Below are 27,447 nucleotides of genomic sequence, written 5' to 3' on the forward strand. Positions count from 1 at the left end.
GTTTCAGCAGGCCACCTTGAGCCTCATGCCACTTTTGGTAATCCACAGAAATAGGGGGAATTGTCACTTTTGAGAAGGAAACCGGTCACTTTCCTCACATTTCCAACTATATAAAATCACACTGTGGTCCCACTCTGTGGTGTTTGCTGTTGCCTCTGGATAGCAGGAAAGCAAGGGTGGCCAGGAGGCCTGGACAGGGTCCTGGGGTGGATGGCGAAGGGCTCTATGACTCCCAGAGTATCGCTCAAGTTTCTGGTAAAAAGTCAAGGGGAGCTAATGTCCTAGCCTCTTCTGGGATGATCAGCCCACAAAAGTGGCACAGATTAATTCGTGCAACCCCAGGGCACAGATTCCCCCACCCTGCCCCAGGGGAACACTCTCTTCTGCGTCTCCCTATTCTCTTTTGCCCCCCCCTTCCTCATTCTTCCATCCTTGATCCATTTCACTCCCTCCTCCTTTTCTGACTCACTTCTTCCTTCCCCATTTCTCTCCTTTTCTTCCTTTCTCTCTCTCCCAGTTCACAGCTGCACCAGAAGCTGGTCCTTGGGATCCACAGGTCTCCCCGCCCCCCCCCCACCAAAATTCTACTTCAGCAGAAGACCTCCAGGCCTAGAGGAGCAATCCAGCTCCCCCCACCCCATTCATAAAACCAACAAAGGCCAAAGTCTTCTTCCCAGGTGCCCTCACACCTATCTTTCAGGCTTGCCTGCAGAATAGGATGCCACCAAGGATGTCCAATGCGAGGGTGCTGGTAGGAGGAGCCAGTTTGTCTGTCCTCACGTGCCTTACCTCTGCCTTCCACCCTAAACAGACTCACTCAGAGGAGGATTGTGAGGAAGCAAGAGGAGGATTGGTGGGAAGACGCCTGCCCTTGTCGTTTCCACACTGCCTAGATGCTCTGCGGAGCTGAGGACCGCTAATTACAGAGTGGCTGTTGGATTCTGGGCACCGGGCTTGGCCACTTTCACTGCGTTCCTCTGCTTGCTGGGTTCCAAGTTGACACAACTTTTCCGAGAGTGTCTGGAAACCTACACAAAAACTTCAGGAGTCCTAGGACCCAGCGGGACTTTAGAGGAGCTTTCCCGACCCCCCACGCCCTTCCCCTTCCAGGGAATTGCTGGCTAGGGGTGCACTTTGGCTCTAGGAGCGCACCACTCTTGCTTGGAGGAGTCAAGGGTTTGGGGAGGCCTCCTTGCCCACTGCAAAGACTTTGGCAGAGGCAAGGGCCAGCATGGGGAGCGGGGTCTGCCGGGGGTCTGAATGGCAGGAGGAGCTGCTCCAGAAGGCTGTGAGCGCTGCGCGGGTGAGCGCGCAACGCTGGGGGCTGTCTCCACCTCTTCTGGCAAGTTGGACCTATGAGTGCGCAGCTCCACTTAGAACTCTCCGCAGCCCGGGAGGGTGAGTGCATGTGAGAGCCGACAGGGGCAGGAGCGCAGGACCTTTGCAACTTTGTCTCAGGACTCAGCCTGGACGCCGGGGTCCGCTGCCGCCAGAGAACCCTGCGCCCTCGCCCCCTCTCAGTGCAAGCGCCTCCAGGACTTCCTGAGAGCCCCGACGGGATGCCTGCAGCCATGCTCCCCTACGCTTGTATGCTGGTGCTTTTGGGAGGTAGGTGCCACTCGGCCCCCCTCACTCTGTCTCACCGCCTGAGAAGGGAAGGGAGGGAGAGAGCTCACAGTCTGACATTCCCTGAGGTCGTAGGGACTGCTGTACCCCGCCTGGCCAGTGCTGCTGTGCTCTACGCGCCCCTCTGCAGCAGGAGGAATTGTCACTCTGTGTCTTTGGGGACTGGCCTCCATAGGTCAAGAGCAGTTCCTTGTGTAGGGCCCCAGGGGTGCAGTCCTCCAACAAGTTGCAGGAGTATCCCAGGTCCACGGAGACACCCCCCCACACCCAGCCGGGGACTCACCCCCAGGTCTCTCAGAGGAGTGCTGCTGGAATGGATCGCTGAACCGTGAACCTCGTGGTGCTCAGCTTGGGAGAAGTTTAGCGGAGGGTGGAGTGTAACTGGGCCCAAGTTGGTGCCCATCAGGCCTGGCAGAAAAGTCAAGGACCCCCTGAAAAACTTAGTAGAAAAGACAGTGGCCTCCTGATGGCTCTTCATGGGGTGGGGACTCTGTAAATGCCACCTGAGTGTGGCATGTCATTATGGGGGCCCAGTCACTTTTGGCAAAAATGATAACAATAGCAGTTGTTGAAGTGTGGCTCAGCCCAGGGCTCATTCCGAGCATCCTCACATGATGAAGAACTAAGAATTTTGGCCCTGGAGTCAAACCCCCTGGCTTGGAAACCCAGATCAGCTTTATTTCAACCTGTGTGCGTGGCCATCAGCTCTGTCTGTGTGGCCATCAGCGCTGGCCGCTGGCCGCCAGCCCTGTCCACCTCAACTGCCTCCTTTTCAGATCGGCTCAGCAGACTCGCTGCCTTTGGGGATCACTGCAAGGATTGCAAGAGGGTGTGCAAGAGAAGCCCTCAGCTTGCTGCCTGGCACCCCTGGGACCAATCAAGTGTCCCGTGAATGGCAGCCAGTTCCATGGCCATGAAGTGCTGCCCACACCCGTGGGCACTCAACTCCACCCACAGGTGGGGAACAAAGCCCACCTCTGGCACAGGTGCTCTTTGAGCCCAGACTTTTCTTATAGCCCTGGTTTCTTCACAAGATGTTTTGAGAAGATACAGAGGTTCCGTAAGGAAGGTCAAGGGAAGGGTGTGCTCAGTTTGAAGAGTTGCAGATGCACCCCTCAAAAGGCACATTGGTCAAGGGCTGCCTTCCCCACTCAGCTGGAAGTGAGAGGTCACACAGCTATCCTTGGCTACAAAGTGCCTATTTTTGGCAAAAATAGGCCTGAGACAACCCCGTTGACTTACTAGAAAGTCAGGACCAGAAGGGTATCCAGGGATAGCCAAGAAGAGTCCATGCTGGGTGTTGAGATGCGCGGACAAGGATACCTTGTGTCCGTATCCACTCCTGCAGCACCCAGCCCCCAGCTCTCCCATGCTGGGGAACAGGGCAGTCCTGATTGGTAGGACATATTACCTCGGGAGCTGACATTCTCAGTCACAGTGCAGGGTTGTTGTCTTTGGCAGGCCCGAGTCTCTCGACATGCCAATAAAGTCACTGGAAGTTTACATCAAGGCTCTTGGGGAGTCCTGCTGCTTCATTCCTTGGTGACTTTTTGCTATAACAGGTCAGACAGATTCCGGAGGAGAGCAGCCAAGAGGGCTCGGTCACCAGCAGGAGCCCTAGGAACCATTTTCCAAGGGATACTTTTGTCAGATGTCCTTTTTGCCACTGGCCGCATCACAAGATGGCAAGATCCTCTTGCTTTCCTAAAAGGAAACAGCCCAGCTAATCCCTCAGCCACTTGCATCATTTGGTACCTGAGCTGAGGCATGTGAACTTGGTGTCCAGGTTCTAGAAGCTTGGAGTAGAATGGCACCCAGAGTGCCCTGCCAAGGACATTCAGGTTGAGCACGCATGCACATGCACACACACACCCTCGCCAGGGCGTCTGGACCTCAGCATGACTGAGTGACATTTGGAACCAGAGTCTTTGTTGGGGGCGCGGAGCTGTCCAGCCCATGGTGGGCTGTTTAGCAGTATCTCTGACCTCTCCCTGCCAGCTGCCAGTGGCATCCCCTTTCAGTCGTGATATCCAAAAAAAGTCCCCAGACATTGCCAGGTATCTCCTGGGGGCAAAATTGTCCCCTGCCAAGAGCCACTGGTCTGGTGTGGTATGGAGAGATTGACCCCAGTTGGTAGCTTTTCACATAAATCTTTGTCCAAATCATCAGGTTGGGTGGACTTTGTTATTTTTGCTTTGAACAATCAGGAAATCAAGGGCACAGCGGGGCCCCAGGAAAAACAACACAGCCTAGGTGGTTTCTAATGGGGACGTTGATTTTTCCCATTTGTTCTCCCTCCATCTGTACTTGACAATGTCCTCGGGTTCGGGACAGGAGGGAGACTGCGGAACACCCAGTTACCCGCTGCAGCGAACCTGCCTCCAACCCAGGATGCCAGATGTATCAGGCCAGCTCTCCAGCTGCCAGCTTTGGTTCCCTCCTCAGTAATTTCTGGCTTTTAAAAAATCTCCTTATTCAACAATTTATGCTTGAGGGGGAAAAAGAGAAACCAAAGGTTTTTTTTTTTTTTTTTTTTCTCACTTGTATTTTTTTTTTCAGATTTTGGTCCTGTTTTCATCTCTAGCCATATATTTTTTGTGATTGCAAGTTATCATTTGGAGACAGATTAACTAGGACAAAATCACAGGCTGTACAGTAATAAATTAGTTGTTGATGCGGAGCTTCAAAACCAAGAATAAAAATGGGGAAGAAAATTAAGTAAAAACACACTTGTCTGAAAATTAAATATGAATAGAGATGGGTAATCATATTAATTATTTAAAACAAAATTATCAATGGAAACTTCATCTTGCCGCTTGGCAAGTCGCAAGCAAATCATCCCGGGCAGCTGTTTCACTTATCTTCTAACCAAGGCTGTAATCTCTAAATTCAAAATAACCAGCTCAAGGCAAATATAGCAGCTTCCTTGATTTCAAAACCATCTGGATGGCAAACCAGTTAGAAGCTACACATGAAGAAATATTTTTGCAACATATTGAGAGTCAACTGTGCTCATGAGAGCTGCAAGCCAGAAAGAATCCCTGTTACAATTTTTAAGATAGGGAGGTTCACTGTCAAGGTCAATATGGAGATCAGGAGCCTGTTGCAAAGGAAAGAGAGGCTGCAAAACTGAGTGAAGTTGGGGCATCTGAGCTGAGCAAGGAGGCTCTTGGGGAGGACGAAATCTGAAGGTGGTGCAGGGGCAGTTATGAGTTGTAGCTGGGGGTTTGGTGCTATTGTTCCTTAAGTGAGAATGACTTTTGTGCAAAGCCAAATCCTGTCGCCACATGGATTATCAGATTGTTTCCAAAAGACCTTGATGTGGAAAAACTGACACCTAGGAAGTTAGATCCGTGGCAGAAAGAAGAAAGGGACAGGCCATGTGGGAAGCCTTGTCCCAAAGGATGTCAGGCCCGCTGGAGTGGGGACCGGCAGGCCAGGGGCACTGAGGTGACTGGTAGGAGCAGACCGTCCTCAGTCTTCTGCCCGTGCACTTGGAAGTCAGCTGGCTGGGCTGAAACTAGCACACTTTGTGTGCTGCAGAGAGCTTGAGAACACTGTTTTTGGAAATACACTAGATCCCACCCTTGCTTCATGACGTTCCTACCTGTCACCTGTACCCACTGAGCCTCCCTGGGTCTGTGTCTCCATCAGTGAATTGGGAATGGTGACAGCTGTGGCCTTGGGGAGCTGAAAGGGTTAAGTAGGATTGATGCGTGGTTAGGTATTTAACACCAAGGACTTGCTAGTCCCGTGCTGTTACCATAGCACTGTCCCTGCTCAGAGCTCCCCAGACCCAGAGAAGGAGGAGGCAGGGCGCTGCTGCCTTGGCTGGAGCTAGAGATGTCACCTCATGTTCATTCCTGGTGGCAAGTGCCATGTTTTCTTCCCTCTCTGAGGTCCTATGTGCCCACAGGAGCCTCCTTGGTTACTCTGATAGTACTAACAACAGCCACAAAATTCCCTATTGTTCCCATGTAGGGCGCCCTGAAGCTCTGTGGGGCCAGGCCCAGGCCTTTCTCTGTCACCAATGTTCTTATGTGAAACGTGAATACAGACGGCGGGCAGGTGGGGGGAAGAGGAACGGTCTGGCAGAGCTGTGTTCAGAGTCTCAACTTGGGGGACATGTATCGGGCTCTTTCTGCATGTGCCATTGCTGGTGTGCAATGGTGAAGGTGGAGGGACAGTCAGATGGCTCCCTGCCCCCAGGGAAACCAAAGTCAAACAGGCATTTAATCCTCAAAGGTGGAAGTAATTACAAGAGTGAAGAGCTGCGTACAGAATAGGTCCAGGGGCATCAGGGAGGTGGAAGAAGGCCCCTAAAAAGGTGATAGACAGGTCAATTGGACCTTGTGAACAGAAGGAGCCGTTAACCAGGGCTGGAGGAACCTCCAGGTAGGAGCGCAGAGGCCTGATGCTCAGGACAGCAGGAATATGTTCAAGGAGAGAAGGCTGCTGGGCTGCGAGGGGCGGAGGCCAGGAGGTGGACCATGTCAGAGGTCAGCAGAGCCAGGTCCTGGAGGGTCGTGGGGTCCGGGTGGCCTACAAAGGCAGGAATTGCTTATATCCCACCAGCCCTCACCGTTAGCACTCTTTAAGAATCTCGCAGTGGCCACGTTTGGTAGTTGTGATTTGCACTCATGTCATTAGGAAACAGGAAAAGTCTGTGTTTTATGGCCCTTGGATTGCTTTGCCAGTGAACTGCCTGGTCATAGGTTTTGCCCAGCTTTATACTGGACTCTGAACAGAATCTTTGTTCTTATTGATCTGTAAGTGCTCTTTGTATACAGGAAAGCAGCTGTTGCCTGTACATGCGCAGCTCTCCCCAGCTCGTTGCTTGTTCACCCAAGTCCCCAGAATAGAACTGCTATTCCTCTTCTCATGCATGGTCACACCCTTGACATGTCTGCAGCCACATGTGGGCCATTAGCAGACGTGCACTTTCCCCAGAGGGGAGAGCAGGTGGCCAATACTCCTGCCATAATGCCTACTTTCAAGTATGTATATGAGTATGAGCTGTGTGTGTGTGTGTGTGTGTGTGTGTGTATGAGAGAGAGAGAGAGAGAGAGAGAGAGAGAGAGAGAGAGCGCGAGCACACTATACACCTCCCTGTGGTGGACGCTGTGGCAGGGAAGGGAAATGAGCCCATGCACCCAGGTCATCCAGCCACAAGCCCAGGGGCTAAGATTTGTGGGCCATTGAGTTTCATGCCTCAATTGCCCCCATCCAGGGAAAGTTCAACTCAAGTTCACACAAGGATCCCTCTCTGCATGAACATGATTTTTAAAGGGAAGTCCAGGCACCAGAAGCCGCATGCTCTCTGGCATCTGAATTCAGGGCTTCCCCAGCACACCTTACTGGAAAGACTGCAGTGGGGACACTGTAGACGTGCTGGCATGAACAGTTTTGTAAATCCCCAGTTAAATGCTAACCTGAGAGTGTTGAAGAGAGAAGGCCCTTATTTTCCACCTACAGAGGCTGCAGAAACACGGGGCCCTGGAATTCAGCTGCCCAGTTCCAGTTCCAGCTGCCCACTAACTTGCCTGCAACTTAGTCCTCTGTGCCTCAGTTTCCTCATTTGCAAAGCCACATCTCTCCATGCTTGCAGAGGCGAGCATTCACCTTGCCAGGCACAGAGCAAGTGCTCAGTAGATGCCACCCACGTCATTCTTTAGGGCAACAGAACACTGCCTTATGGGTGACAGTGTTGGGGCCAAGCTATGCCGCTGCTTCACCGTAGCTGCAAGGCACTCTGGGACATGAGGAGCTTGGCGGAGAAGCAAGGGTCAGAAATGGTGGCTGGACTGGCCACAGCATGATGGAGGTGCAGAATAAAAAAGGAGATCATGAGCCCAAGTTCCTGCTTCCAAAGGCACAGGGGACTCGGGTTGCCTTTGCCTGAGGTGCAGCCAAAGGGTCCTCTCTGGTGGATGGGGTGAACTAAGAGTTTCTGGGAAGTGGAGGTTGGAGAAGTCATGTGATCATTCAGTAGTTGATAGGTCAATGGAACAGAGTCAAGCAACACCCAGGTGCCCAGGAGGCAAGGAAGACCAGGAAACCAAAACCTGAACACCCAACAAGAGACCCCAGCTTCAACAAATTTTGAGGGAATTATGCACATGTAAATATATCTATGACATGTTAACTCAAGAAACAGAGTGTAGTATATTTTCATTTGGGGGTTGTCCTTATTTTTTAAGTACATAAAGAAAGCAAAAAAAAATGAGTGGTTCTCTCTGGGAGGTGGAATTGTGGGTGATTTCTCTCTGCATCTTAATGTTTTTCTCCTGTATTTCCCATAGGGTCAGTTCCATGTGGGATTGGGGATCCCAAGGAAAGAGGCTGGGTTTGCAGTCTCCCAGGTTTCAACCTTTAATTAGCTAAAACTCAGCTAGAGAGGCTGATTAAGATATGACAGGGGCTGGAGTTACAGAGGTAAAACCTAGCCTGGCTGCAATTCTTGGTATCAGAAGAGGGATCACCCATACTGCTAGGGGTCCTGGGCTGGAGGAATGCTCTTAGGCAGGCTGTATTCCTGAGGGTTGATCTGGGAACACTCAGACATCCGGATGTTTAGATAGGGTCCTATGTCCTCCCTACTATGTTGAGAATGGATTGCAAGTAACCTATCCTCAGTCTGGTGGACAGGACTTCACAACAGGGAAATGGAGTTCCTGTAGGGTGATTGAGGCCAAACTATAGCTATGGGTACTGCTGTGAGCATCCACTAGGTACTGTTCTGAATGATTCCTGAAGGAGCATTGCATTCTTTCTTTACACTGTCTTGTCACTTAGGTGCTGTTATTATCAACACTTGAACCTGAGGAATTGGATGCTACTGGACTAGGGTGCTTCAGGGGTAGAAATCCTGGGATTCTGAGGTCTGGTGGGATCTTGGTTGCTTAGGAATCATATGGGATTCTAGCTAAACCTGGAACTCGCTGCTTCCTGATTATCGGTCCTGAGATGCTAATAATCTCTCTGTATGGTCAGCCCATGGGCACCCATTGCCCACTACAGAGATGAACCAGTGAGAGTGGGGTCCTTCACCAAACCAGGAGACACACCATACTTGTTAGTTCCATGGACAATGGAGCCTTTGCCTGCCCCATCCCTCCCCCACCGCAAACCATGGACTGCTTCACACAAAATTGCAGTGAACAAGTTAGTGATGGTTGTGCCTACCCAGCCTGCAGGGCCCTTTATTTAGCTACAGAACCCATCCCTCAGGGATGCCAATCCTGGGGATCTTGCCAGTCAGGGGGCATCACCTCCACCAAGCAGGTAAATCTGTAGCTGTGCCCACAGGAGGATCACTCCAGGACCCTGACTTTTAAAAACAATGAGCAGACACTAAATGCATTTACACCTACAAGAGGCCCTGGAAAAAGCAGAGTAGGTGTCTCCAGCTGGATTCCCAGAGCATCCTTTGGTCCACTGGGTACCCATGCTCTTCTGAGGAATCCTTTTTAGCCTTCAGGGGTCACGGGTGACATTCTGTTGCTTACATCCAAAGCATCTAATCAGTATGCTTCCAATGCCCATTTGAGGCCCATGCTGTCTGAGTAATTAGCTTAACAGTGGACATGCCATACGCCTTCATCATCCACCACCCCCAGAGCTTGGGGTACAGTTAAAAAAAAAAAAGCTGAATTGCCCTCCCTGAGTTTCAGTATTAAATTATACAGGGTGGGGGAGGGGCAAGCACTTTCCCAAAAGTATGGGCAAATACAGAGAACAGGACATGGGTGTGTTTAGATTGGAATTAGCAATGACCACAGTGAAACAAAATTACTTGTTCTTTGAAATGTACAATTAGAGTTGTCTTAACATGTGTTTTTGGTGGTTGGGTGTGGTTTCTAGATAGTTTGAAATTGAAGTCTACTGTTTGGCCCATCAGCTTTAACCAAATTCTGATGGGCTCCTATTTCCTTTACAGCAACCCACAGTTACTGAAATTAAAACCGACTTGCTGGTGAATGAGAGGGTCTGGGCTTTTACACGAGTAGCATTCCAATTTATTATTTCTCCCACACTCTTATAATACCTTTGCGTTTTTATCTGCTTCTTGCAGAGAATTGACTCTGCAGCAGCAAAATCAATCTCAGAGAAGCTAAGAACCTGCCCGAGTGAGTGACGGATGGAACCTTCTAGTAAACCCCATCTCAGGCTTCCAAGGACTGAAGGAGTCCCATTCATAATGGAGCCTCCGGGGTGGTTGGGGGCAGCCTGATTTTCAGAAAAGTCAGAGTCCCTGGTTCCATGTAAAGCCAAGTCCATTCCCACCAGGACTTTCATTATTGCTGCTGACAGGGGCCCAGGGAAGAGAGGTCAGGTCTGTAATCTCCTGAGTCCAATAGGGGATTCAACCAGGACATGTATCACTTGGAGCAGTGCTAAGCATGTGCAAAAAAGACTTTCATTAGTAAGTGGCTGAAACGGATTCCTAGTAACATGGGTCATTTGCTTAGAAATTTCTTATCTTTTTTTAATATTTATTTTTTAGTTGTAGTTGCACACAATACCTTTATTTTATTTATTTATTTTTATCTGGTGCTGAGGATCAAACCCAGGGCCTTGCAGGTGCTAGGCAAGCACTCTACCGCTGAGCCTCAACCCCAGCCCAGAAATTTCTTATCTTTTATTTTATCTCCCAAGCACAAAGGCAAGCTTTTTTTTTTTTTTTTTTTTATCTTTGGGATGGCTTAAATGAATGAGCACATGTTTGCTCCATAGATTTCTATAGCTTCAGCCTGATGGTGTGAATGCTTTCTGCTCAGGTGCTCAGCTCTTCAGCAAGCATTTAGTGGGTGCTGCCCACCTGCCAGGTGCCGCTGTACACCCCAGGGACAAAAAGGACATGATGTGGCCCTGGGAGGCTCCTCCTCAGGAGCCACGATGAGGCCCAGCCCTAAGAGATGGAAAGGAGCCAACCCGAAGGTACCAACTGACAGCAAGTCAGGCAGGACTAAGGGCTCTGTGAGGCGAGCGGCAGGTTTTCAGTGCAAGGTCCTCCAGCTGCAAGGTGGAGAAGTGTCACTGGGAGGCAGTGACAGGGACTTGGTCGTGTTTAGAGGGATGGAGAGAAGGAGGCATTATCTCTAGGGGAACATGGATATGGAGTCAGGATGGTCAGGACTTGTGGGTGGTTTGGATGTGGAGGTTGATGCTTCCCGTAGCTGACATTACAAAGTGCCACCAACTGGTGGCCTTAGTACAACAGGAGTTCTGGAGGCCAGAGGCTAAGGCCTCTTTCCTTGGCTAGGCTTCTCACTGTCTCCTCGCGTGGCCAGTCCTCTGTGTGCATACATCATCCGTCTCTCTGTATGTCCAAATTTTGTCTTCTAACAAGGACATCAGTCCAACTGGAACACAAAGCCTCCCTGAGGCCTCATTTTAATTGCTTTCCCCACTTTTTTATGGGTGCTTTGTAGTTGTACGTGCTGATGGGATTTGTTGCTGCATACTCATACATACACACAATCAAACAATATAATTAGGCCAATATCACTCCCCAGCCATCATCGACCCCCCACCCTGTGGTTCTTTTCCTCTGCTGATCTCCCTTGAATTTTCATGAGATCCCCTACCTTTCTTTTCCTTTTTCTTTTCTGGCTTCCACATACGAGGGAAAACATAAAACCCTTTTCACCTTCTAAGTGTGACTTATCTCACTTAACATAACGGTCTCTAGTTCTATCCATTTTCTTGCAAATGACATAATTAATTTTTCCTTATGGCTGAATAAAATTCCATTGTGTATATATACCACATTTTCTCTATCCATTCATCCATTGATGATTTCGTAGTTGGGCTATTGTGAATTGTGCTGCTAACCATGGGCTTTCATGGATCACTGTAACAAGATGACTTTAATTCTTCAGCTTAAATACTGAGGAGTGGTACAGCTGGTCACATGGTGGTTCCATGCCTAGTCTTTTGAGGAGCCTCCATACTGATCTCCATAGTGCTCGTACTAACTTACAGTCCAACCTACAGTGTGAAAGTGTTCCTTCTTCTCCGCATCCTCCCCAGCATGTATTATTGTTTATATTCTCGATGGCTGCCATTCTGGCTGGAGTGAGATGAAATCTCAGGGTAGTTTTGATTTGCAGTCCCCTGATTGCTAATGATTTTTCATATATGTGTTGGTCACTTGTATGTCTTCTTTTGAGAAGTGTCTGTTTAATTCACTTGCCCATTTAGTAATTGGGCTATTTGGTTTTTTTGTTTTTGGTTTGTTTTTGTTTTTGTTTTTGGTACAAAGGTTTTGAGTTCTTTATACATTAGATATTAATCCTCTGTCAGAAGAGTAACTAGCAAAGATTTTCTCCCATTCTCTAGGTTCTCTCTTCACATTTCTGATTGCATCCTCGGCTGTGCAGAAGCTTTTTAATTTGATGCCACCCATTTGTTAATTCCTGGCGTGATTTCCTGAGCTTTAAGGGTCCTATTGAGAAAGCTGTTGCCTATTCCTGAAAGCGGGGTGTGTTGACCCTAAATTCTCTTCTAGGAGTTGCATGGTTTCTGGTCTAATGCCTGGGTCTTCGATTCATTTTGAGTTGGTTTTTGCACGGAGTGAGAGATACAACTCTAGTTTCATTCTTCTGCATGTGGATAATCAGTTTTCCCAGAACAATTTGTTAAAAAGTCTGTCTTTTCTCCAGTGTATGTTTTTGGCTCCTTTGTCAAAGATCAGATGACTGCAGACGTGTGGGTCTGTCTGTGTGTCCTATTCTGCACCGTTGGCCGATGTGTCTCTTTTTATGCTAGTTACTATGCAGTTTTTGTTACTGCAGCGCCATAGTCTACTTTGAAGTCAGGTATTGTGATGCCTCCAGCGTTGCTTTTTTGGCTTGAAATTGCATTGGTCATTCTGGGTCTTTTATCCTTCCAAATGCATTTTAGGACTCTTCTATGTCTGTGAAGAATGTCATTAATATTTTGATGTCAATGACATTGAATCTGTATAATGCTTTCGATAGCATGGTCATTTGGATAATATGAATCCTGCCTATTCATGAACATGGCAGGTCTTTCCATCCTCTGAGGTCTTCTTCAATTTCTTTCTCCAGTGTTCTATATCTTTTATTGTAGATGTCTTTTACCTCCTTGATTAAATTTACTCCTAGTTTTTGGTTTGTTTGTTGTTGTTTGTTTGTTTGTTTGAGGCTATGGTGAATGGAATTTTTTCCTGATTTGTTTCTCAGTAGTTTTGTTGTTGGTATATAGAAAAGCTATTGGCTTTTGTATGTTGATTTTGTAACTTCCTACTTTGCCAGATTTGTTTATTAGCTCTAGAAGTCTTTTGGGGGAGTTCCTTTCATTTCTAGGTACAGGATCATATCATCTGCAATCAGAGATCATTTGACTTCTTTCTTTCCTATTTTTCATCCCATTTATTTCCTTCTCTTATGTCATTGCTGTGGCTAGAATTTCTAGCAATATGTTAAACAGGAATGGTGAGAATGGACATCCTGTCTTGTCCCAGATTTCAATGGAAATGCTTTTAGCATTTCCCCATTTACTATGAAGTTTGTTTTGGGTTTTTTTCATATATAACCTTTATGATGTTGAGGTAGATTCCTTCTATCCCTAGTTTTAGGTTTGTTTTGTTTTGTTTTGTTGTTGTTTTTATCATGAATTCATGCTGAATTTTGTCCAAGGCCTTCTCTGCATCTATTGAGATGTCTAAGTGATTTTTGTCCTTATTTCTATGTATGTGATGAATTACATTTATTGATTTGTGCACATTAAAACATCCTTGCCTCTCTGGAATAAAACCAACTTGACTGTGGTATATAATCTTCTTAACATGTTGTTGTATATAATTTGCTGTTATTTTATTAAGTATATTTGCATCTAAGATCATTAGGAATATTGTTCTATTGCATTCTTTTCTCGATGTGTCCTTTTGGTATAAGTGTGATATTGGCATCATAGAATGAATTTGGAAGTATTCTGTCCCTTTCTATTTTATGAAATAATTTGAGGAGTATTGACATTAGTTCAGCATTAAAAGCTTAGTAAAATTCAGCTGAGAATCCATCTGATCCTATATCTTGGTTGGAAGGCTTTGTATTACTACTTCTATCTCATTGCTAGTTATTGATCTGTTTAGGTTTTCTATCTCATATATAACCAGTTTGGGTAGATTATATTTGTTTAGAAATGTATCCATTTCTTCTAGGTTTTCCAATTTGTTAGGAGATAAAATTTCAAAATAGTCCCCAATGATTCACTGGATTTCTGTGATGTCTGTAGTGATTTCTCCTTTTTCATCTCTAATTTTATTAATTTTTTGTCTCTTTTTCTTTTGGATAGTTTAGCTAAGGGCTTATCAACCTTGTCTATCTTTTCAAAGAAAATCAATTCTTTCATTGATCCTTTATATTTTTTTATTCTTAGTTTTATTAATCTTGGCTCAGATCTTAATTATTTTTCTCCTTCTACTAGTTTTGGAATTGGTTTTTCTTTTTAAGAGCCTTAAGATGCATCATTAGGATTTTTTATTTGGGATCTTTCTGATTTTCTTACATAGGCACTCGTAGCTATAAAGTTTCCTCTTAGAATTGCCTTCATAGTGTCCCAGAGGTTCTAATATGTTGTATCACTATTCTCATTTGAATCTAAGAGTTTTTTAATTTCTTCCTTGATTTCTTCTATCACCTTATTTATCACTTGAAAGTGTATTGTTCAATCTCCATGTATTTATATAGTTTCTGTAGGGTTTTTTCAGGTTGATTTCTAATTTCTTACCATTATGATCTGATAAGATTCAAGGAATCATATCAAATTGATTTGTAGTTGAAAGAGTTGCTTTGTGTCCTAAAATATTCTTTATTTTAGAGAAAGTTCCACAAGCCACTGAGAAGAAAGTGTATCCAACTATTGTTGAATGAAATATTCTACAGATGTCTATTAAGTCCATTTGATTTATAATATCATTCAGGTCCAAAGAGTCTTTACTGAGTTTATGTCTGGTTGATCTATCCAATAATGAGAGAGGTGTGTTGAAATCACCCAGTATTATTGTACTAAGGTCTATGTAAGGGTTCGATTTTGAGTAGTGTCTCTTTTATATAATTAGTTGTACCCATTTTTGAGGGCATAAATATTCATTATTGTCATGTCTTCTTGTTGGATTGTTCCCTTTACAGTATGAATTGACCTTCTTTGTCTCTTCTGATTAATTTTGGCTTGAAATCTGTTTTGTCAGATATGAGAGTAGGCACTTATAGGTTCCATTCATCTTGTATATTAATTTCCATCATTTACTTTCAGCCTGTGACCATCTTTGCCTGTGAGTCTCTTGCAAATATCATCTATTTGCATCAACATATAGTTGCAAGTAACATATAATTTTTTAATCCATTCTTCCAGCCTGTCTTTTAATTGGAGAGTTGAGACCATTTACATTCAATGTGATTACAGAGAGATGTTTATTCATTCATGCCATTTTGATTTATTTATAATATTTAATTTGGTCCTATTTCACATTGGCTTAGGAATTCTTCAAATGAACTCTTGGTTTGTTTTTTTGATTTCTTCCATGTGGAGTATTTTGTTAAATAATTTTGTAATGCTGATGTAGTTGTCATAAAATCTTTTAGTTTCTGCTTATCTTGGAAGGTTTTTATTTCTTCTTTGATTTTGGATGATAACTTTGCTGAATGTAGCAGTCTTGATTGACAGTTATTTTCTTTCAGGGCTTGGAACACATCATCCCAAGCCGTTTTGCCTTTTAGAGTTTGTGCTGAGAAATTGGAAGTGATTTTGATAGGCTTGCCTCTAAATGTGACCTGATGCTTTTCCCTTGAGGATTTTAGAATTCCATCCTTGTTCTGTATGTTAGGCATCTTAATTATAATGTGTCATGAAGAAGTTCTTTTTTGATCTTGTCTATTCGGGGCTCTGAATGTATCCTGTGTCTGGAGGTCCATCTCATTCTCAAGGTTTGGACATTTTTCTGTTATTATTTCCTTGAAGAGGTTATCAATTCCCTTAGCCTGCATCTCACAACCCTCCTCAATTCCAGTGATTCTTAAATTTAGTCTCTTAATGTTACCCCAGAGTTCTTGTATATTCTGATCTTGATTAGTTATTTTCTCTTCTTTAAGAGGCCTGAATGTTCAAGACTGGCCACTTTACCTTCCAGCTCTGAGATGCTGTCTTCAGCATGGTCTACTCTATTAGAGAGACTTTCAACTGAACATTTTATTTGACTTATTGTGTCTTGCATTTTCAAGATTTGCTTGTTTCCTTTTCAATGTTTCTATCTCCTTATTGAATTTCTCATTAATATTCTGTGCTGACTTCCCTAACTGAATGTCAGTTGTTTTTCTATGTTCTCTTGGAATTCATTGATTGTTCTTATAATGATTTTTTGAATTTTTTATCTGTCATTTCATTCAGTTCAGTATCTTTGGGGTCAGTTGCTGGTGAATTATGAACCTTGGGAGGTTTCATGCTAACTTTTCTTTTCACTTTTCTTGTATTTCTGTGTTGGGTTTTATCCATCTGTTTGGATAAACAGATTTCTCTTCTGCTCTTATGTGTGGGCCTTTGGAGGGCACAGTCTTCACTTGCCAAAGTGTCTAGAGTGATTTAAATTGAGACCCCACCATAGGTATGGTACCCACAAATTTTGTGTTAATTCTCTGTTTTTTGCTGTAGCAGTGGATGTCTGTTGCCTCAGCCCGGCTGGCTGGGCAAAATAACAGGGGGGGGTGGGGGGCGGTGATGAATAACTTGTGTACATTGATACAGCTGGAGTGGGAGCCATTTATTGTAGGACCCGAGCGGTATTTATACATTCCACACAGCTTATCTTAATTAACATAAACTGGATACAGCAGTCAACCAATCAGGAATCTCCACACTTAATGGCTCACTGGTGTTACTTCACAAACCACTCCCTCTGGCATTTTGCCAGGCGCCATCCAGACTTGTTTACAGACTCTAACAGTCTGTAGGTGGGATGTGGGGGCCCATCTCTGTTTCTACTTGAGGCCTGGTTGTTAGTTTGGGTTTTTGTCTCTTCTTTGTATTAAAGTATAACTGAAGATTGAGTGTCATTTATTTGTGGGTGAGGTGCACCGTCATTTGGTTGGGTTTGGTTCAACAATAGAGCCTCAACCCTGTGAATTAGTAGTGTCCCTGTAGGTATGCAGCACCTCACAGAATAGGGCAAAACAAACAGTAGTAACAACTGATGCAAACAAATACATAACATTAAAATAAATACTCAGTTCCTGCTATGACTTCTACAACATTAATTACCATGAAAAACAGGAATGGTGGAGCCAACAATTATCAACAATAGAAACAGTAATCATGAACTAGATCTGGCTTTAAAGCAAACAGCAGGTGTCAACTGTGTCATCCATAGCAGTGACGATTTCATCAGCATTAATGGTGAGGGCAGAAATTATATAAGCCAATTCTAAAAGATAGTAAAATACAGTTGATTAATGAAAAGAATGTGGTAGACAAGTAAAAAAGAGTTTACAGTTTCAAAATGTGAACAGAGAGAATGTAGAAGAGATTTAGCAGGTGATGGTTATAAAGAAGAAAGAGAAAAATAGGAGAAACAAAGTAAAGGGAGTGAAAAAGGGAGACTAATAGAATTTGGTTGTTAACAGGAGAAGAAAAGAGAGAAAGAAAAACAAATGAAAACAATACAAAACAAAACCAAAATATACCAACCCCAAAATCCTAACCCTCAAAAGACAAAGCAAGGAAAAATAACTACATGTAAAAAATGCTAGAAATGAGAAAAAATAAACAAATATGTTCATACATATATGTCCCCAAACCAATCATCACATCAAGAACACACACAAAAAAAAAAAAGAAAGAAAGAAAGAAAAAAGAAAATGTTTCTTAATGAAAAATGGCAGGCAGGGGCAGTGGCCCATGTCTGTAATCCCAGCATCTCAGGAAGCTGAGGCAGGAAGATTACACGTCTGAAGCCAGCCTCAGCAACTTAGCAAGACTCTGTCTCAAAATTTTTTAAATTTAAAAAAAGGGCTGGGGATGTGGCTCAGTGTAAATGCCCTGGTGTTCAATTCCTGGTGCAAAAGAGAAAGAAGAAGAAAACTGATGGATTTGTCTCCACTGAAGTGGTCAAAATAGTGTACAAGAATGGATGGTCACTGTCTATTCCCAAGTGTCTTTCTTTCTATTTCTTCTTGAGCTGTATACTGAGACAGAGAGCAAGAGCCAAGGGTTGTCGACCCCTTTCTGTTTTTGCATTACTTTCAGAGCTGCCAATTGGAGTGGGCTGGGCCTAAAGCTGGTGAAATAAGTCTCAGCTTCTCCTTCACCTGTATGAGATAGGATCGGGTAGAAGTACTGTCATTTGGTGTCTGGGCCACATAGACCAGAACAGGGCACTCCCAGGATGGGGCTGCTGTAGAGTTCTGCGAGTGGAGGACCAGTGGGTCAGGCTTAGGTCTAATCAGGCCTCAGGGGCTTAGTTGAGCGATTTCTGCTCTGGACAGATTAGATCAATGTATGTAGAGGGCCTGGCAGTTGCTAACTAATCTCTGCTGGGAGTTGGTATCTCAGGAGTCTCCCAAGGATTCTACTCACGGGGTAGGAGAGCCAATCCTTCACCCCTCTGCTGGCCGTGAACACAGGCTTCCCAGGCTTCTGGAGTTTAGTACCGGTGTGTTTACACCTGCCTCTGCAGATTCCCGACCCACTGCAGCTGGTCACGTGAGCTGCCACACTCAAAGGGAGAAGTGAGTTGGGCTCCCCTTTGCTTTTCCTGTAACACAGGCTCACTTGGTGCTTTGACTATATCTCTTGTGGCTTTGAAACTTACATTGTTGTTGTTGTTGTTGTTTTTCCCAATCTTTTCCTCCACTTTTCCTCCATGATCTTCTTTTCCCTGACCTTCTCCTTCCTGATCTCTCCTCCCTAATCTCCAATCACCTCATCTGTTCCTGTGGGTCTGCAGAATCACAGCCTTTGGGACAGAAATCTCCTGTGTTTCTTCTTTGCTAGCAAAGCAATCAACCATCTTTTACCTTTTTCTCAAAACTGTGTCCTTGTCATTGGATTGGCATCGGGGGACAAGGATGGAGCTTTCAGCAACATTCCCACTTGAATTCCCCTGGGTACAATCTTCTCTATGCCTGTTTCCCTCACATTCTGCGAGGCCACATACAGGTAATTGCCAGGACAGTGTGGAAGTGTTTGCGGTGATCTCCTGGCTCTGCGGCGGCAGCGACAGCATGGCCATCACAAGATGGCTCCAGCTCAGCTCTACAGCCAGTTGAAGAACAGAGAGCACTTTCCAAGCACCAGTGCACAGTGCACTATGTGGGTCAGCGAAGCTCGGGTCTCTTTCCTGGTCTAGTTTTTCTGTGCTTTCCCTCCCTCTGTGCTGAGCCAGCGCCACTGCCATGTAACCGGCTCAGCTCCAGCTACTCTTTCTTCTTTGTTTAATGCACCCAAATTTCTGAGTCTCTAAGACACTCTGACTGTCCAATATTGAATTTTAGTGACATCCCTCTTTTACTCACCTCACTGAAGAGCAGTCCTCCTGCTGCTTGAATCCCAAGCCACAGAGAAATAAGGAACACTGGCTGCTTCTACTCAGGCATCTTGAATGGCCTCATTTTAATTTTATCCCATTTTTAAAGAGTCCGTCTCCAAAATACAGTCACATTCTGAGGAACTAGAGGTTAGCGCATCAACATATTAATTTGGGGACACAGCTCAGCCACAAACAGAGGCCCTTAAAAACTAACAAATGTAGAATTACATTTTGAAGTCAACCACAATTATTCAAGGGAATAATTTGTCCAAAATTCAGGATTATGTTCTCCTCCACGGATGGGGCAGCAGAGTAGCACCCAGGAGGCTTCAAATAGGATTGGAAATGTTCAGATTCATCCCAGGGGCCATCTTTAAAGTAGACGTTATAAATAATACCATTGTATAAATAATACCATTGTATAATACCATTGGTGGCAACATCTAAAAGCTGAGTTTGAGCAAGAGCAGGGGGTTGGTGGGAAGCGGGCAGGTTTAAAAGTTCAGGAAAGGGCTGGCATTGTGGTTCAGTGGTGGGGCACTTGTATAGCTATACATGTGAGGCCTGGGTTCATTCCTTAGCACCACATAAAAATAAATAAATAAACATCCAAGAAAGGTAGAATTTTCTGGATATTGTGACAGCCGACAGGTAGCTGTCAGTGGGGTTTGCCTGGTAGCTGGTGGCTTCCTTGTTCCAGATGTTTGTGACTGAATGGGCACTGGGAAGGTGACTAATTCCACTGTGAATTCATTGACTTTCAATGGCCTGAGGTCCTGCCAAGAATACATGTCCACTGTGATGAAGATGTGGATCTGGAAAAAGGACCAATGCTCAACAATCTAGAAATAGTTTTTGTTTTGGGAGAGATAGACTAGGCTGGAAGGAGACAGAAACTTTATTTTAGGCCTTCCACATAATACTTTTTAATTTTTTTTTCCCATAGGTACCAGCTCTATTTAAAAAACTAAAGTATTGGGGCTGGGGATGTGGCTCAAGCGGTAGCATGCTCGCCTGGCATGCGTGCGGCCCGGGTTCGATCCTCAGCACCACATACCAACAAAGATGTTGTGTCCGCCGAAAACTAAAAAATAAATATTAAAAAATTCAAAAAAAAACCCTTCAAGTATTAAGTCTTAAAAAAAAAAAAAATCTTGAGCTGCACTCAGGGTAGACCAGTTGCCAGGCATTTGTGAGACCCTGAGTTTGATGGTATGAGGTGGAAACAGCCCGTCCCGAGCAGGCCACACATACCGAATATCTGTTGGAAGATTAAATGAACAGACTGAGGCCAAGGGAGTGAGAGAGGAAGTTGAGCAGGTTTGATGCTCAAAAGAATGATCAGCAGATCCGAGAAGGCTGAGAGCTGGAGGAAGAGGGGGAGGTGGGGACAGGGAGGGACTCCTGCCCAGGGGTATCCCAAGCTCCAAAGTCTCCCACAGCCCCGATGTGGAGGGGAGTCACCCACAGGGCAGGAGCAGACAGGGCCCCACAGTTTTGAAGGGACACTGGGATGTGAAGAGAACAGGAGCTGGCTAAGGAGGAGCCATGGTTTGTCCCAGGGCTGTTCTGGTCCCATGACACCTGAAGGTTTTTCTCCAGTGGCCCTTGGGAAGGGGATGAGGAAGGAGGGTCAAGTGACTGATCTTTAAACCAAACCACAGAGGTGAGGCCATGAGGAGGCAGGCCAGAAGAGAGAAAAAGGGTTATTGCAGGAGAATATTCCTCCTAAGACAGGCCCTGCCATGGACATAGTCAGAGGCCATGTGGGGACACGGAGGGCTGTCTCTCAGGCTCCCTTAGCTTCCCTGCACATTGTCCTGGAAGCCCTGTCTTTACCTGGCTCCGTGGCAGTCCGGAGGTGGTAGAGCCCTTCCCAGCCTTCTTTGCAACTTCTTTGCGGCCGGTGGGTTGGCCAACTGGAAGGACGTGCCTGCCCCTGCTTCCCTTTCTGCAGACTAACGCAGACTCGCTCCCTGCCCAGCTGGACCACCACGTAGATGCAAGTCATGCCCAGGGTCGGGGCACAGCCACACAACAGAAGGAGCCTGGTCAGAGCTGTGAAACCAACCTGTCTTTCCTGCAGAGGCCCCTCCACCTGGCCATGGTGACCATACTGTGGTCTCTGTTGTATTCTAAAGAACGAAATGAAATGAGGAGCCAGAGTGCTTGGAGCCCAGGTGGCAACTGGTCACCCTGATAGGCACTGATGGAGCACAGGCTCCCAGAGAGGACATGGCCATGGGAGAGAGGGCTTCCCAGCCTCAGCAGCCAAGAGCAGCACACTGGCTGCCGACCATGTCACTGCAGAGGACCCAGCGTGAGGTGGGCCCCAGGAGCGAGGGGCTGTCACACAGAGCGGGAGGGATCGTTCTGAAAGCTCTGTAGCTTGGGACCCGCCATCAGGGGTCGACCTGCAGATAGAGAGAAAGGGTGCTGGGGAGGGAGATGTGGATCCAGCCGGGCTTAGGGTTCAGCAGGACTCCAGTGGCCACTTCAGACAGATCTTCTCCCCTCCTGGGGCCCCGCTGTCCCTGCAGGCTCCCATCAGCAACCCCGAGACCAGCAGCAGGTGGTATTTCTTTTGCGAAGGACCAATTCAGGGAAAACCAAGAATATTAACAAGATCCTTTCTTTCCTCCTTCAAGAAATCATATCCTTGTTAATCAGGAAATGCCACGGCTGGCACAGCAGTTAAGCATCCTTCAATACGGTCCACTTGCCGAAGGGTGGGCTTGGGGGTTATCATGTCAGGGCACTGATTGCAGCGCCACTCCGAGCCAGGCTGTCGAGCAAGCGGCTTCAAGGCTAGTTTGCATAGTCTCTGCTTGGCTGACCTTGTGCGCTATTGAACTGGAAAATGTGGTTTGTATTGTAAAGCCTCTTAATAATGTAATTTTTTTTTTGAAAGAAAGGATTTTTCCATTGCAAATGAGACACAGAACATGTATTTAGCACGAAGAACGCCTCAGTCTATTTTGAAACACAATTTTCATTAGACGGATTTTTTCACTGTAGCAAGGATTTAAATTTATATTAAAAACAGCCTGACACACCCCCAACACATATTTATGTCTATTTCTTCCTAGAAGAAGATCTGGAAGGGGACCCAAACCACTCACAGTGGTTACTGCCCACCCGTGGCTGGAGGGACAAAGGGCCACTTTGAGTCTCTGTATGGATTATCGTTTGATATGTGGATTGTGGCCTAATGGGACATGTTCTGAGGTGATCTCGTCACCGTGTGAACGTCATTGTAATGTGCCTACACAGCGGAAGACCGCCCAGTAAACCTGGCCACATTGTTGTCAGGGCCTGCCACCAAAGATGTTCGGTAGCGGTGACTATGCGTTCAGAGACTGCAGGCGGGTCCCGCCGCCCAACTAAGTGTTATGGGGTGAATTGTGTCCCCAACCCACCCAAATTCACGTGTTGAAGTCCCAACCCCCAGGACCTCAGAATGGGACCTTGTTTGGAGATAGGGTCTTAACAGAGGTGATCAAATTAAAATGAGGCCATTGGGGTGGACCCTAATCCAATGGGACTAGTGTCCTGGTAGCTTCGGCTCCTCAGCCAGGCCACCTCAGCTGCTTCTCTACCTCAGCTCCCTGAGCTCCAGACCCTAGGGAGCTCCCAGTCTTACTTAAAGGAACCGGGTCCCTCAAAGGATGAGTGGGGCAACACTGTCTGCCCAGAGGCCTGAGGGCCCATGCTGACCGCCCTTGCTCAGCAAACCCTCACACCCAGCATGGCACATGCCCGAGGCTGGCAGAGGTGCACGTGTCCCCATAGCACCCTGAATAGCGGCCATGCACCTGGGCTGGGCCCCTAGTCCCCCTGGAGCCACGCTCCACGTCTGGTGTCCCTCCCACACCCGGCCCCTGCCCAGGACTTGCACCCTCTGATATTCCCTCGTGGGATTCAGAAAACCCACTGGCACTCTTGAACCCTGGGGAGCGGAACTGGGTAGGAAAGCCCTGATGTCTGTGCTCAGGAGGATTGAGCACCGTCAGCATTGCCTGGCCCTGGCTCTGCGGACCACTCTGAGCAGTCTGCGCTTGGTGCTGGGAAGAGGGAAATGGGAGCACCAGGCCCGGACCAGGCTCAGGGACCAAAAGCTTGGAGAAGTGGGCTCAAGGCCACAATCGTGCAGCTGTGAGCTCAGGGCTGGGGGCTGGCATGGGCTCAGCGTGACCAAAAAACTGATGGCAGTTTAGAGAGCACTGAGCAAGGAGAACACGGCAGGAGAGGAATCCTGGGCCCAGAGTGGGCTTTTAGGACTTTGGAAGGGGAAGGGTCTCAGCAGGAGGCTTGATGGAGCCTTGACTAGGGAGAATGCACACTTTGAAATACCCTCACCCCAAACTCCGCTGCCTGTGCCACTGAGCACCCGGGCTTCGTGAATTTCCTGCCTCTTCCTCCCTGGCTGTCTTTTCCAGCAAGGTGCTCTTGCACACCATATTTTTAGCCCTGTGTGTTCTTGGCTTTCTACAGGGGGTGGCTGATAGCACCTCTGCTTCAGCACTTGCTCCTGTCCCCCGATAGCTTGGCTAAGAGCCTCTATCAGGTGTGGCTGCATCACCCACTTTTCACCACTGGATAATATTCCGGGGTGTGAAGAAGCCGCGGGCTGCTTCCTGAGCCTCTGTCTCCAGGTGCTTGTCTGGGTGCAGCCTTGGTTGTCGTGAGCCGGCTGTGAAGGACCTTCCTGTCCTCATTGCCTGGTACACACGTTGCCAGCATCTGAGTCACCATCTCCTAATGAGTCGTGAAACCACATTAGCAGGACCCAAGTGGTACTTTTTCACACATGGAAGAAAAGAGGGTACTTGCAAGTGGTGGCTCCTAGGGAGAGCCAGCATTATTTCCTGGAAATTCTGTGCCCATCATATGCGAGTGTACTTGTGTACACCGCGTGAGTGTGCATATCAGGTGGTGACATCAAATGTACTTCTGACTGAGAATCACGGGAAATGTTCGTTAACCACCGTGCTGGTGCTGGGGACGTCTACAGAGTTGATTCACCAAAGTCGTTTTACAAAGTCACTAGCCCAGCTTATGCTCCCAGTGGCAGGGTTCCCCTAGATCCTCACCTACACTTGACTTTTGGGAATTCATAACTTCTGCCTCTCCAAGGAGCACAAAGTATCACCTTGTTGGTCTTCATTTGCATGCCCTGATGCTCACAAGGGGAAGTTTCTCTGCATCTTCCTTTGCTTTCCACTTTCGTCGGTGAGGTCCCATCTCCTGTCCCGTGCCAGTGTCCCTATGCGCCAGTTTGTCTTAAGGTCGGAGGTGCCTTTGCACGCCTGTCGGTTACCTTTCCTTGGCAGTGCGTGTGTGGCAGGCACCTTCCCGTTTGTGACATTTTCTTTTCATTCTCTTTGTGGGGTCCTTCAAGTAACAGAAGTTCCTAATTTTAATGTGGTCATATTTACCAAGTTGCCTTTCAATCCCTTTTGTAGTTTTTGCATTTTGTGTAAGAAATCCTTTACTCTCCGGAGATCATAAAAACACTCCATATCTTCTAAAAGCTTTAGCACTTTACCTTTTATGTTAAGTCTTTGATCTTTGGAAATTGGTTGGGGGGTGTAGCTGAGGATGAAATTGACTTCTTGTTCTTCTCCAGGTGGACGGCCAATCCTCCCAGCCCTACTTATCAGGGGTCTTCCCTCTCTTTCCGCTCCCTGTAGCTGGCAGAAACTCCCCGAGTCAAGATCTGAGCTCAGTATTCCATTCTTTTGGTCAATTTGTTTATCTCTTTGCAAAATAAACAGCATTACAATTATTCAAATTTCCAATAGGTCTCGGTCTCTGATACAAGACACCCCTATATCTTATGTTCCTTCAGCTCCTGTTACCTTGGCTCTGTCCTGTGTTTTATAGCCATCTTGTCAAGAACCCAAAAACATAAAATAAGGGGACCTGTTGGGATTCCAAATGGAATCCATCGTATCTGAATCAGTGGGTAGACAACAGATGTCTCTCAGTATGCTCTATGCAGGAATGTGCCTCTCTTGGTTTATCTACATCTTCTTTAATGTCTTTCAAAATTTTTCATGATCCCTGCTAAGCACACCCTGCTTATGTTGAGGAAGTATGTTCCTAGGGACCTCGAAGTCCTTATTGCTGCTGCAAGTGGTCTCTCCCCAGCTGCTGGTTGCTGCCAGGGAACATCATTAGTTTGTGCACATCTTGCTAAATACAAATTATTACTAATAATTTTGTCTGTAGATGCTGAGTTTTTACACAGACAATCACATCATCTACAAATAGTGATGATTTTGTTTCTTTTCTAATCTTTAAGCCTCTTATTTCTTTTTTGTGTTTCATCGCCAGGACCTTTGGTAAAATGCCGGAAGTAATTGGCATTCATTGTGATGACGATGTCCTTGTCTCATCCCTGGTCTTGAGTTTGGTTTTTCACCATTAAAAAAAATATCATTTACTGTAGGGATTTTTGATAATGCCTTTAATCAGCACAAGAACATATCAAACTATCTCTCTTTTGATGAGAGCTTTTGATTATGAATGGGTGCGGAATTTTATCAGATGTTCTTTCTGCATCTATGAATGGGTCTTTTAATCTGTGGACCGTGGTGTCTGACATTCACAGATCCTTCTGACGGAAGCCATTCTTGCCTCCCTGAGATAGACACCCCCCCCCCAGAGACATATGCATTATCTTTTTGTTACGTTTTGTCATAGTCTTCCCTATGCCATCTACTAAGTTTTTACTCAGGACTTATAGCAAGCAGGCCCTAAATAAGATTGCTCTCATCTCTCTCTGTTTCTTCTTCCTCTCACTATCCTCAAGGACTTCAGGGTTCCTCTCCTGCGGAGTCCTTTCCAAAGCCCAGAGGTGGCAGGGTGAGGAACCTGGGGCGGGCAGTGCCTTCACAGGGATGGAAGTTTTGCAAACATTGAAAACAAAAGATATTCTAACATTTTTTAATAGTTAACTTTATTTTTTTTAAAGAGAGAGAGAGATAATACTAATATTTATTTTTTAGTTTTCAGCAGACACAACATCTTTGTTGGTATGTGGTGCTGAGGATCGAACCTGGGATGCACGCATGCCAGGCGAGCGCGCTACCGCTTGAGCCACATCCCCAGCCCAGATATTCTAACATTAATCAGAGACATCTCTTCCCACCACTCTGCTTTCCTGCTTCTGTCCCACTCCAACCTCTTTCTGCATAACAAAGCCTTTGCTGCAAATTGGTGGCATGACCACAGGCATTTGGGGGATCCAGTGTCAGAGGCTGTTGCGTGACAATTCTGTCAGTCACTGGGACCAGCGTGTGTGTTCTGCAGCCACTCCCTGTGGCTAACTTCTAAGGCTGCACCAAGTCCCCTCCATGGTGGCATGACGATGACTGTGGAGGAGTCAGTCCAGCTCCAGGAGGTGGAGGAGACACAGATGGAGCAGAGGGACCAGAGCTCCACTGCAGCAAGCTGCCGCCCGTCTCACAACTCAGGGGGAAGAAACCTAACCGGTTTCCAAAACCTGGTAACAACCTCGAAACTCAAACTCGTGACATTATAAAAATGAGTTTGCCGGAACTAAAAAAAACACTCAATATCAATAACAAAAAAAATAAATTGCAATCAACACAGGAAGAAGAGGACTGAATGGGCTTTCTCCTCTGGCCATTGAAAATGAAAAGTGAGGCTTTTGTCATATGAAAAGACAATCAGAGCGCAATCCAGAAAACGCAGGGAAAACCATCAGAGTGAACTCAGGAGTGGCTGATTGTGAAAAATACTGTGGTATTTTTCCAGATTTTGCTATCTGTGATATTTGCCGGCTTATAAGACATATAATTATGCTTTTCTTATTTTAAATAAATATTTGGGAGCTGAGGATGTCGCTCAGTGATACAGCACTTGCCCAGCATGCAGGATTCAATCCCTAGCACCACAAAAAAAACAAGTAAGCCCAAAAGTACATAAATATTTACATTTATGCCAAACATGAGTTTTAATATAATTTGCATTCTTGTCCTTGAGAGGGCTGGTCCTGCCCTTGGCAATGAGAACTCAGACTGAGTTGGGCATTGCTCCCTTTTTCTGCTCTCTGGAATCGTTCATGCAAACTTGAAGGGGTCTGTTTCTTTGAAGTTCAAAAGATCACTGCTCCTTTTGCTGTTGGCTTTGGTTTGGTTTCGGGTTTTGTTTATGTTTCTTGGGGGCATATTTTAAATCCCTACTCAATTTCTTCAGCAGTTACAGGACTCTCCAGGAAGACACAGGTAGATACAGATGTACAT

General features: G+C 46.1%; 1 protein-coding gene across 1 annotated transcript in view; it reads left to right on the forward strand.

The window, feature by feature from the left end:
• The first annotated feature begins 1,231 nt into the window (after positions 1–1,231).
• Apcdd1l (APC down-regulated 1 like) overlaps positions 1,232–27,447 on the forward strand; it is a 51,914-nt gene continuing 25,698 nt past the window's right edge. The window contains exons 1-2 of the mRNA XM_026412245.2: positions 1,232–1,346; positions 1,459–1,608. Coding sequence (XP_026268030.2) covers positions 1,232–1,346; positions 1,459–1,608 — 265 coding nt within the window. The remainder of the gene's footprint in view (positions 1,347–1,458; positions 1,609–27,447) is intronic.

Source organism: Urocitellus parryii, chromosome 6 (assembly GCF_045843805.1).
Source record: "Urocitellus parryii isolate mUroPar1 chromosome 6, mUroPar1.hap1, whole genome shotgun sequence".
Taxonomy (NCBI): Eukaryota; Metazoa; Chordata; class Mammalia; order Rodentia; family Sciuridae; genus Urocitellus; species Urocitellus parryii.